We start from the raw sequence: 13,726 nt of genomic DNA, 5'->3' as shown, positions 1-13,726 counted from the left end.
ACGGAAAGCTAAAGATAATTATCAGCCCTGTATCCTCTTGTAATCCAGAAAAAGATTATAATTACTATTACTAAGGTGGCAGGCTGGCAGAATCAATAGCATGCTGGGCAAAATGCTTAGCTGTGTTTCTTCCTTCATTATGCTCTGAGTTCAAATTCCGCCAAGGTCGACTTTGCCTTTGATCCTTTTGGGGTTGATAAATTAAGTACCAGTGAAACACTGCGGTCAATGCAATCAACTAGTTCCCTCCTCATAAATTTCAGGCCTTGTGCCTTTATAGAAAGAATTATTATTATTATTATTATTATTATTATTATTATTATTAGTTTTCCTTCTTGTATCGCTATAATTCTTCTGTATGGCACTATGATCTTCTTGGTATCAAGTATTGGTTCATAAATGTAAATTTAAGGTTGTTGTTGTTGGTTTAGTCTAGTCAGTATTCTGGCTACAGGGGAAAGAGAGATGCTTATGGAGCACAAATAGACAGGATATATTACATATTACAATCTTGATTGATTAGAGATGACACAAGGAGAAAATCATAACAATGAATATTTTGCAGATGGTAGAAAATGACAGCAATTTTAAAGAGTTATTGCAATAATTTTAATTTCCTGATTTTTCTGTGATCATTTTTGTAATTAACACTACATTTTGATTACTCCATTCCTGAATTGGGGTGGAATTGTGACATAATGTTAAAGAACATTGAAACCTCGGTATAGAAAAAAGTCTTTAAACTGGAACTTCTATAAGAATAAGGAAACTCACAATGACAATTAAAAACCGAGCAGATTGAAATGTTTTTTTTATTAACCAAGGCCTATTCCCTATAGGAGGAGGTAGCCACAACAAGACACACACCAGGCATTCCATTCATTTCCTAGCTCGAAGATGCAAACCCTGTCCTATGCTCAGGTCAAGGCATAGAAAGCAACGCCCGATATCAGCAGCGGGGCACAACAACATATGCTGGTTTACCCCCCAATACATCATGCTGGTTCCACACCCCTTTGAACAACATCAATTCACTCATCTATCCATAAACACTCTCCAAGCTTTCCTATCATTAATAAACTCTCTTGCAAAGGCAAGCAGGAATGAGAGAAAATCTATATACCAGAAGGGATAGATGAATGTTGAGGTGGTTAGGCCACATGGAGAGGATGGATGAGGAGCAGATGGTAAGGAGGGTGATGAAAGCAGAAGTGGAAGGCAGCAGAACCAGAGGCAGGCCTCGGTTTGTGTGGATGGATGGAGTGAGAAAAGCTTTGGTGGTTAGAGATTGAAATGTAAAGTACAAATATTATGAAAGTTGAGGGTTATAGTCGTCAGCAGTGGTGGCGTCATCATCATTTTAATACCCACCTTCCCATGCCCTTCCTATCAATAATCCTCACTTGTTTCCAAGCAAAATAATATTTCACCATGGCCAGACATGTTTTTCACAGAATATTGGAAATGAATGATACTGCTTGTATGACAGTGGCAATCATTTACAACTATCACATGATGCCAAGACAAAGAGACACAAACACGCATACAATCATGCATACATACATATACAGGGTGCGATGGGTAAATTGTTGCCATTTTATATTTTCAATTTCACATGTGCGCAATGTTTGTTTTAGATTTTGTTGACTACACAGTATAGTAGGGTCAGCTGGGAACCATCTGCGAGAAAAACAACACCAGAAGCTCCAATATGAACAAATGATGAACACACATTACAACCATTGGCTTGGTATGTCCCCAAAACGTACAGAGAATGATAAAAATCAAGCATTCAGTCAACATCATGGTGTTTGGAGTGATCACTAGTGATGGCACCATTAAGCCCCCATTCATCTTCCCACACAGCCTCAGACTCAATACGGAAGCCTACATCAAATGCCTGGAGGAGGTAGTGCTGCTCTGGGTCAAGAGGGTGGCTGCTGGAAGACCCTCACAGGACTCTGCACTATGTCATACAAGCAGAAGAACCCAGTCATGGCTGTCAGACAATTTCTGCGACCACATCATTCCCTAACATCTGGCCACCTAACACCCCAGACTGCAACCCCCTTGATAATTATGTGAAGGTCACAGTTGAGTAAGAGACCAACAAAACTCCTTCTAACACAAAAGATGAATTGAAGGTAAGGATTATAGCAGTATTCACCAATTTAAACAAGAAGACCATCCAGAAGAGTTGCAGGAGACTCCGAAGTCGTCAGGAGGCTGTGGTTGAAGCCAATGGCGATTTTATTGAATAAATTTACTCTTTAGTATTTCAAGATATTTTTATGTAATTTTGGTAAATATATCTGTTAAAATGAGATGTCAGTGTTATTTTCATTTTCAGGTAATTTAGACAACAATATATTCACTGCACTTTCTTTCTATATATCATCATCATCATCATCGTTTAACGTCCGCTTTCCATGCTAGCATGGGTTGGACGGTTCAACTGGGGTCTGGGAAGCCCAAAGGCTGCACCAGGCCAGTCAGATCTGGCGATGTTTCTACAGATGGATGCCCTTCCTAACGCCAACCACTCCGTGAGTGTAGTGGGTGCTTTTTATGTGCCACCGACACAGGTGCCAGAAGAGGCTGGCACGGCCACGATCGGATGGTGTTTGTTATGTGCCACCAGCACGGAGGCCAGTCGATGCGATGCTGGCTACGGCAACGTTCGGATGGTTCTCTTATGTGCCACTGGCACTGGTACCACAAACTACAAATTCCATTGATGTTGATCGATTTCGATTTGATTTTTTGATTCTTTGATTTTTGATGTATATATATATATATATATAAATACACACACACTGTGCTTATTTCAGTTTCTGTCTACCAAATCCACTTACAAGACTTTGTTCAGTCCAGAGCTATAGAAGACACTTGCCAAAAGTGCCATGCAATGAGACTGAATGCAAACCATATGCTTGGGAAACAAGCACACAGCCATGCCTGCACCTATGAAATATATAAATCATGGCAGAGAAAAACGACACAAGAAAAGAAATATTAAAATATGAACTAAGAGAGATATAATATGGTAAGATACCTGATTGATGTTCCAGCCACCCTCAACAAGCTTCTTCACAACGGCAAGATGACCGTATTCCACAGCAATGTGGAGGGGTGCAATAGATGATGAACAGTTTCTTTTGCACCGAGGCTGAGCAAGGAGCATCTCAACAACTTCATCATCACCTTTCTCACATGCTAATAGCAATGGTGTCTGGCCATTGGTATTGCACTTGTTTAGTTCACAACCTGATAAAGAAAACATAAGTGAAAGATACTTTAATAGGGAATCAAGAGGTCAAATAGCAACAAATAATGGGGAATTTTGAGACATTAATAAAGAGTTTTATAAACTGATGGGTATTCACCTGGTTTTTGTTGTTTCTTACTATTCTAACACATGACAGTGATTTTGTTAAATTTAGATATTTGCTCTGAGTCAAAACAAAGGTTTTTACAACTTGATGTCATTCATAAATGCTCACTGACTATTGCTATTTTCTTTCAGCCAGGTTGACCGAAGTGAGCTAAGTAATAGGCTTAGCTTAGGCAATTATATATATATAAGCAAAAATGCACATTGGAAATCAAAAAAAGTAAAGGCTTTTTACGAAAAGTAACAATAGATATATACAATTAGATGAACTGAGGTAGGAATAAAAGTAATAAAAGTAATGGGTTACCTAAAGCTTAAAATATATCAATTATCACTACAAAAATATGGCACCTCTTTTCATTGCTATTTAAAGGAGAACTGGAAGAGGTATTTGGACGATTGCTTTATACTTTGGAAAGACAGCATGGACAAACTCCTCGATTTCAAAATAATGCTTAACAATATTAATAGCAAAATACAATTCACCATGGAGCACAGCAGTAAACAACTCCCTTTTCTTGACATCCTAATTAAAATAGTTTGTATTTTTCTTCTTACTTTTCCCTTACATTTCCATGTGTAGTTTCTATTTTCTTTTTGTTACATATATATTGTTACGAGGGGACCTCCGAAAACTGTACGGAATCCCTCAGACAGGCCCGATTCGATCAGCGAATATTCTCGCCACGGAAACTCGTCGGAGAGGAGAGGAGATACAGATAGATACTGCCACAACCTCAACAGCACAGAGATACAGAGGCACAACCCGAGATACAACCCAAAGAGGCAAGGCAACAACTGGCAACACTGGCTTATATTCAAACAACAGTTTATACGACAATTACAGTTGTCACAACATCAAATACATTTAAAGGAAACATGCACGTGACTACTCAATACATCATGCAACAGATCAAACATAATACAACAGCAATTCATGTAACAATATAACAGTGTTCAGTAACGACACAACAAGTCCAGATCAGATAATGTTCACGATACGTCACAGTCCAATCAGAACACTTCGATACATTATACAATGTTCGTATCACAACAATTCACGTTATAATTCAACAAGTCCTTTACTCAATTCACAATGTTCTTTATCGACTACATCGACAGAGTCCTTCTTTTTCTCTCTTCTTTTCTCTTTCTTTTCTTTTACAGTCTCTTTACCTCGTGACACATATCAATACACAATCAATACAATTAAATACCTTATTCCTAATTGAATCTGCCAGTGTCCCATTCCTCTCAATACTGCTAATTCCTCTGAATACTGCTAATTCCCTTCTGTACATATCCCTTCTGCATATTCCAATCGCTTGCTCCTCAAATCCCAAGATCCCTGCTGATCTGTCCAAGATCCGTCTGTGTTCTTCCACGACCGCTCAACAACTGCCCTTCTTGACGACCAGCTACCAACTGCCTTCTTCGAGGACCGCTCACCGACTGCCAAGACCTCACTTCGTCTCTGTGCTTCTTCCACTCCCTCATCTCCCTCTGTACCGCTCACACCCTCTCTAACTGCTCTCTGATTCCTTACTCTATCTATATCGCCTCAATCCCTTAGCCTCTCTATCTGTCCCTTACTGCTTATCCTTTCTATTTGCCCTCTGCTCTTACTCTATCGCTATCGCCTGCCAGACTCTTAGCCTCTCCATCCGTCCCTTACTGCTTATACTCTATCTCTATTTGCTCTCAGCCCTTAATCTGTCCCTTTTCTTTCACATTCTCCTGACACTCTTCTCAGCCGCACGAGGTCACAGGTCATTCCAAAACCCATTAGTCCTCCATTAGACAAAAGACTGTCACATTTTCACCAGACATACTGGAACCATATCCACGATGTGGGTCACCAGAAACACTACACTAATTAAACCCGAAATGCTCTTAGCCAACCGTAACAATATATATATATATATATATATATATATATTTGGGCAAAAGAAAATACTGGAGGATCCGTTAATTATCATTTTATTCAACATATTATCCTCTCCAATTCACACACTTATTGCAGCAGTCCTTCAGTTTTTCTAAGCCCTATAAAAGAACTCAAAACGTTATGCCTATTGTGATACCCTTAAAGCCAGGGACTTTTCAGCACCCCATATATATATATATATATATATATCAATGTCAAAGTTGGGTATTTCACTATTATTATTTGAAATTACACACTGGAAAAGCATTTCTTAGATGGCATATCATCTTTTCAACATTTTTTTCTGTGCTTTTGCTATCTGATGAAGCATCATGTAATGGAATAGTAGCCATCTTCAACAATAATAAAGAGATACAGGGCACCTTGTTTGTACCCAGGTTGTCCTTGGTCATGCTGAGCTATGATTTAGCAATTTAGCCACGACCATCTAATGTTTTCAGATATAGTTTACATCAGACTAAATTATCTAATATGTCCTTTTATTTCTTAAAGAAGGTAAAGTGTCATTTATATAGATGTTATTTTCAGCATGTTTTACAACCATATAAAAGCATATTCAATGGCCAAATTATTAGTGATTGTTCTATTAAGTGACGTAACACTTATCATAAGTGAAAGCCCTCAATGAACAGCTCACTGGTAAATAACAAAAAACATGTGCATGGAAGTCAAGTCACGTCTGTTCTTATCATTCCAGCTCAGTCTTGATAAAGCAGACATTCTAGTTGTAACTATCCATCTTCTTCTTCTTTTTTTTTTTTTTTGTCAGACATTAGTGTATTTAGGATTTAATGAGTTCATCTTTTTAAATAGTAAGAAATTTGAGAGAGATTTCCTTGCTATTTCTAGTATCTGAAACAGCCGAGTAGTGGCTCTTTTGTTGTTTTGTGGTGATTGAGAAGGTAGCTATTTACAACTACTATCTTAATTTTTTAGAAGCTAATAAGGTTAACATAGCTAACGTTCACAGTAAACTGTCAAATGTTTCTGGTTGAGCACTGAGGAAGGAGTTGGGATGAGCAGGTGGAAGAAAGGCATAAAGAGGTTGTTCAGTGATAAGCCATCCATCCACCTTAATCACTAGACAGAACACCAGGTGACATTTCCAAATGATCTGGTACTTATTCCTCACAGCTTAGGTAAACAAACACATTCAGGGGTGTTTTTCACAAAATCACAAGGAACTACTTGCAGTGGATTTGAACTCATAACAAGAAGATAGTACAATACTTTAACCACTTAGCCATCTATTTTCTACACAAATAACTCCAAATCAGCTATGATTTGAGCAGTCTAACAATCAAAAAGTATTCCAGCTCTGACCATTTCATATATATTTTTTCTAGGCTTAGAGTAATCTGGGCTACTCTTTTTAATGTAAGCTTCCATCTTATAAAGATGGTAGGATGTAATTTGAGCAAGATTTCATTGCTATTTCTAGCAAGTTGAACAATCACAAAGAGGCTACCATGTTAGTTCATACACAAATGGTGCCACAGGTAATCTAGTACATGAAGAGTTTTATAGGTAGCAGACAAGAACAAAAAATAGAGAGGAAACAACTGAAAATAACATGTAAGAGAGAAAGAGAGAGAATGTCTGGTACCTGATTCAATGAAGAAACGAACAGCTTTAATATTATGTGCAGCAATAGCAATATGAAGTGGTGTCATCTTTTCTGTCTTTTCCTGCAAGTTTATGTCAGCTCCGTGCTTCACAAGATATTCTGTTATCTAGAATACAATCAAACTCCAGTAAGTATGGTAGTCATCAGTACAAAGAGACAATCACAGTTTATACCTCATATCTCACCACCAAAACTCTCACAGTTACTATAAATGCTAAGCCTCACAATCCCTGATGATCCAACATCTCTTATTTTTCTTACTTGTTTCAGTTATTAGATTGTGGCCATGCTGGAGCACCGCCTAGAAGGATTTTTAGTTGAATGAATTGACCCCAGTAATTTAATTTTTCAAAGCTTGGTACTTATTCTATGAAGAAGTTTTAGCCAAACGAATTGACCACAGTACTTATCTTTGTTAAGCCTAGTACTTATTCTATCAGTCTCGTTTGCTGAAACACTAAGTTATGAGGGATGTAAGCACACTAACGTCAGTTGTGATGTTGTTGTGGAAAACACAGGCACAAGGACACACACACACACACATATATATATATATATATATATATATATATATATATATGAAATATGTGTGTGTGATGGGCTTCTTTCAGTTTCCATCTACGAAATCCATTCACACGGCTATAATAGAAGACACTTGCCAAAGTGTCACAGAGTGGGACTGAACCTAGAATTATGTGGTTAGGAAGCACACTTCTTACAACACAGCCACACCTGAGAGAGAGAGAGAGAGAGAGAGAGAGAGAGAGAGAGAGAGAGAGAGAGCGAGAGAGAATACATAATGTAACTATAACTGTATTGTGAAGTCTTTTTTCTTACAAGACCAGTTCTAATTGATTGATAAATCTACAAAACTCAGTTATGACCCACAATGGAGTACTGCTCCTACATCTGTGCTGATATGCACACAAACATTCTAGGCTACATCGAAAAGGAGGCCATTTAGCTTATTATCAAAGACTCACTCACCAACAAACAACAATTTCTGGCTGACAGACATGCTGTTGCTCTTCTCTGCTAATTCTATTATTACTACAACATATGCTTTAACTCTGAACTAGATAGGTCAATACCACCTAACCCAATCCTACATCTCTCTTATCATCACCTAAACTCAGTCTCACCCTTCCAGTATCCACACTATGTCCAATTCATTTGCACTCAGATGTCAACACTATGGAATTCTTTCTTGCAGACATCAAATTACAGATGTTGAAGCTAAATATGAACGAGATCAATTTCACTAAAGAATAGCAAAGATCATAGGCTCTTCTTCTTAACCATAAAACAATAATTTCATTCAATGTTATTTTGTCATTGTTTTCTGTTATTATCATGTACTACTATTACAAATTAAAATATTTTTTGCTGTATATCTGTCACATGGCCACATACACTTCATTGTATCTCATTATTACAAAGTAAAAAGAATACGGGAATTTAACAATCAAACTTTTAGCCTTAACCAAGTAGACCTATGTTAAAGATGATTTTAGCTGTCACCTTCCTGTATTTTTCTAAGATTATATTGTCTAATGTGTTCTTTCTTCATTTTTTTAAACCGTAAGGTGTGATTAAAATGAGAAGTGACTTTTATTTCTAGCAAATCATGAAACTTTTTAGTATCTCTCATTGGCTCAAGCCTCCAAGTGGTTTTTAAATGATTATAACAACTGCTACTTCCAGGCCATTGTTTAAATCTCTGCAAACATGACATCAGATCAAATCATACACCAATTAATGTCAAATTAACCAGAAAATGAAATATAAACCCAAAAAAGAAAATAGATATAAATACAATTAAATTGTGATTATTTTAAAATGAAGATTAGGGTTATGAATGGCTTACATGATATGAAGCCTGATGACATTATCATCTGAATAGTCACAACAATTAATAATCTATTTATTGCACTCATAGTCCAGAGTCTATTACAGATGATAAACTACATATTTTATCAGAGGCCAGTCAGGAAACCACATGTTTGTATGGTGGAATTTTCTTCACAGAAATGATATTAGCATAAAAACAGTGACTGTGGTAGAGGTGATGGTAATCGGTGTGATTTTGTTAAATCCCAGGCTAGTCTTAACTGAGCAGATTTATGATGAAAAGCATTTTTTAAGAGAATAAAGAGTGATGCGAGAGAATCTGACATCTATTTCCACTCTGTTTTACTGCAATTTTTTGTTTCAGTCCCTTAGCCGCCTTCGAACCTTTGACTGAACCAACTATATTTTCACACAAAAGACTTATGGGCATATTCCATACTTTGAATAGTTCCATCCACTCTGTGCCAAATAAAGTGAACTTTTTAACACATATATCTTTGCCTTTTTCATTTGACTTCAAAATGTTACACTACATATGAATTCACCGAAAAAATATAATCTTTTTTCCCGTAACACCATGTGCCACCTTTCTAGAATTAATTAATTTCGGCTTACTGACATATTTCCAAGTTTTTTCGTTTATAATGGTAATATCACTACCAGTGTCCAATTGCATTTAACACTTCTATTTCTGATTTTCACCATCACAAATTTTCTCATCATTATATTATTAATTTCTTTAGATGACATACCATTTATTTGTTTTCCTTTATTCTCACGTTTTGTCATCTTCAGTCTACAGTGCGCCTTTGTATGTTCTATATTTTCACTACAAAAATCACTCCGCTTTTTTAAATGGACAATTCTTCCTCAGGTATATACCTGCACATGCAAAACATGAGTTTATTTCCTGATTTTTGTCATGTTTTTTTAGAAAATACTTTATCTCTATTCGTACTTTATCTCTACTTTGTACTTGTTTTACTTGGAAACAATCTTTCCATTCAATTTCCTCTGTGTTGTGTCTTAATTTGACTATCCTTTCACATTCTTCTGAAACTTGCAGTAGGGTTACTTCCTAGAATTCTAGTTCTAACTTCTGCATCCTTTTTGGGAGTAAGTCGCTGTGTAAAAATCAGGTATTTGAACATATCTGGCATTAATTCATCCAGCTTAAACTTTTCACATACCCTGTTTACTCTACAAACATGTGATGTAGTCCTCATTATTTTTCTCTAGGTTCAAACACTTCCAATGAGTGTTGAACAATGAGCTTTTTTCACTGAAAATTTTACACAATATATCTATTGTGTCTTTAAAGTTTATGTCCAAAGGTTTTCTTAGGAGTGCATAATTGCTGTAACGCTCATGTTCTGCTGCTGCCAGTTTTCTTAAAATTAAGCATGTTTTCATTTTGTCGTCCCAATCTTTACATTCTTTCTTGAAAATTTACTCATATCTTCTGTAGTATGCTTCAAAGGTAACTCCTTCGTCAGGTTTGTATTTGAACTCTGTTATGGTGTTCGTGACACAGTTTGTCAAGAACACTTTTCTGACTTTACTGACAACTTCAATAATTGTAGCATTTGTTGTTGTTGTTGCTTCTGTTGTTGCTCTTGCAGTTGTATCTGCTGTTGTTGTTGTTGCTGTTTTTGTAACTTGAGCAAACCTGCCAATAAATTTTCCATACTTTTACAATTTTTCATAAAATTTGTACACCAACTTTTTGAGTTCATTAACTCATCTTAGAGTTTCTATTAACTCCACGTGAATTGGTTTGTCTTCATCGAGTTTATTAATTCTTTGTGAGTTGTTTAAATCCTCATTGCGTTTATTAATTCCTTGTGAATTATTTAAATCTTCGTTGACACTACTACAATCCTTAAAATGTCAGGTTGTTATAATGCTCACTTCAGTATACAGTATACTTAGTAAAACCAGTAAAGACACGATTATCTCTCATCACCTACTATGTATTCCATCATACTGTCTCATACTCTCCTACTTATAGTGACTATCTCATACAACTTGTCATATGGGAAGGGTGTACCATTATTCCTCTCATCCCTATAACAGTAGTAATGTACAATAGTGTGGCCTGAACATGTATTCTTCATGCATTCTAAATGACTTCCATCCAATGGCAATCAACTGAAGTCTGACAATATGTATAAACTGGAATAAGACTCACTATGCACATTTTACTTGGCATCACACAGCAAGACATCTGTTGTGGATTGCTTTCAATAGTCTTGTAGCAAGCCACAGAAAAGTAGGGTTTCTAGTTGCAGGGATGGATTCATACACAGGTAATGCAGCTGCAGAATTCATACCAATAATCTTGCAGCCAGCATCAGGAAAACAGGGTTACTTGATGCAGGATGAGTTCATGCATATACAATGTAATCACAACTTTCAGAAAGCTACACAATCATCCTCACTGCCACTGCCATCACCATCATTTAACATCCATTTTCCATGCTGGCATGGGTTGGACGGTTTCACCAGAGCTGATAAGACCAGGGGACACACCAAGTTCCATTGTCTGCTCTGGCATAGTTTCTATGGCTAAATACTCTTCTTAATGCCAACCACCTCACAGAGTGTACTAGGTGCTTTTTAAGTGGCACAGCACCAGTACTTTTTATATGGCACTAGCACTGATATCAGTTCTGTTGTGACAGATGGGTCTTCATGAGTACAGCAATGCACCAGATATCTCAGTTCTTAGTCATTTCCTTCATAAAGCTCAGCATCTTGAGAATAGCCTTAAAATATTTTGTCCCATGTTTTCGTGTAGAACAAATAAAATCAGTCTACCAACATTAAAATCAAAGCTTATGCAACCATAACAGATATTTTCAATGTGCTCCTGTATGATTGTGAGACCTGCACCACACAATAAAGGCAACAAAACTACTATTTCTGTTGTTTGCAAACAATTCTTGTTCTTGCCTAAAAGGACTACATCGCAACAATCAGGATTACAAAACTGCAGATAAACAACCCTTGCTCAGTGCTCATACAAAAGAGACTTAACAAAGGATATAGCCAATGTGAAATGGAATGCATACAGACAGGGTTACCTAAAATGCAACCCAGAAGTTGGACCTTAATTTCTTTTACGCTAATCTAGAGTAAGGGACTCTATTTGCAGAGATTGGCAATTCCAAGGATTTCCAACCTAACACAAATGAGAAAGCTCATTCAGAGGCTTTATATATATATATATATATATATACACACACACACATATATATGCACAAACAAACACACACTGACATGTAACAAGCACATGAAAGCATAACAGCAGTTTCATTAACAAGAAAAGTCATAGTTCACCAGCTGTGAAATAAATATATGGATACATTTCACCAGCTTGTAAAATAAAATTATCCAAGCCAATGAGAAAGTCCCTATGTGAACACTAGATCCACTAGAAATAGCAGACAAATTTCCCTTAGATCACATCCTACCAACTTAAAAAAAGCAGCAGAATGGTGATGAATAGAATACTTTCAATCAGCTCAGTTAGAGTTGAGCTAGAGCTAAACAATGGCAGCAACATAAATAGTTATTCCCAGTTATTTAAATAAATAAATTGATATGGTAAAAGACAAAAAGAATAAAAGCACTGTAAAAAAATAAAGCTTACCTGAAAATTTGATGAAGAAATTGTTGGCCACAGAACTGTTTCTCCTTTATCATTCTGTTTGTTAATATCACAACCTTCAAAAAAATTAGATAAACATAACATATATTGCATGACCTACTAGAAATAACAGCTAAATCTCTCTCTCAAATCACACTCATCTTATACAATTTATGAGTTAGAACGGTCCAGGGTACACAATGCATAAGAAAATAGAGGGTGGTCATGGCTTAAAAAGCCTTTGAACATTGGGTTGTTTGTTGTGGGCTCACTGGAGCAAAACAGAAGTAACAACTTAAGATATCTCAAGCTCCACTTACTTGACACCAGCAGAGCAGATAAATCAATGGTAGAGAATTGCTTTCTCAAGATCTTTGTGAATCACAGAGATTGACACTGTTAAGGGGGCTAAACAACAGTACTAATACTCCCATGAAATCAACCATTACTACTACTACCAGTATTACTACCAATGGAGTAAAAAATACATCAATGGCAGAGCACTAGACAAACTGGATATCAGCACATACTTTGGTCAAAGGAATGACAAGATCAAATAATCTCACATGAAAGTAAGAATTATGCCACCTTAATCCCTAAGGGAATCTTAAAGAATGCACCTTAGCTGTGGTATTATGGTGTTATATAAATGGAAGGCAAATCTACAGCTGAAATAATGTATCAAACTATAACAGCTAACGTTACCAGAAATCTAGTACCTATTTCTGAGAGCTATATAAATTAGTGCTCAGATCAGACCAGATACCTAAAGCTCAATGTTGAATTTTAGATATTTCATCCAGTCTGAGCACTAATTGTCTATATCTGTTATACACCTTTTTGACATAATCTTATGCATGTCGTATTCTTGGCTCAATCCCTCCCAAGCACTACTAATAGTGGACAAGCATTTAACAACCACTTGTCCATCTTTTATTTTATTATATTTTCATTAGCTCAAGTGGTACGTTACCTGTAGACATTGGATTTTAGGCATCTGATCCAGTCTCAGCACTAATTGCCTGTATCTATTATATGCTATTTTGATGTATTCTTATCCATTATATATATATGTGTGTGTGTGCGTGTGTGTATACACACACACACACACACACACACATGAGTAAGCACATAAATGCAGAACAAGGTGGGAAAAATAGTACTTGAATACCAAAGGTAGAGTAATATGCATTTTTTTTATTAAAGCTGCAAAAACATCACAAAAAACTGTTACTCAGAGTTTCACATTTCTGT

The 13,726-nt window shown here is 36.4% G+C and overlaps 1 protein-coding gene across 1 annotated transcript in view; it reads right to left on the bottom strand.

The window, feature by feature from the left end:
• Window positions 1-13,726, bottom strand: part of LOC115214206 (putative ankyrin repeat protein RF_0381) — a 43,664-nt gene that overhangs the window by 5,372 nt on the left and 24,566 nt on the right. The window contains exons 7-9 of the mRNA XM_029783313.2: window positions 12,476-12,549; window positions 6,949-7,075; window positions 3,056-3,267 (exon numbers count right to left, since the gene is read on the bottom strand). Coding sequence (XP_029639173.1) covers window positions 3,056-3,267; window positions 6,949-7,075; window positions 12,476-12,549 — 413 coding nt within the window. The remainder of the gene's footprint in view (window positions 1-3,055; window positions 3,268-6,948; window positions 7,076-12,475; window positions 12,550-13,726) is intronic.

This window comes from Octopus sinensis, linkage group LG7 (genome assembly GCF_006345805.1).
Source record: "Octopus sinensis linkage group LG7, ASM634580v1, whole genome shotgun sequence".
Classification (NCBI taxonomy): Eukaryota; Metazoa; Mollusca; class Cephalopoda; order Octopoda; family Octopodidae; genus Octopus; species Octopus sinensis.
Note: the sequence above shows the minus strand (reverse complement) of the source record. Positions and strands in the feature narration are given on the sequence as shown.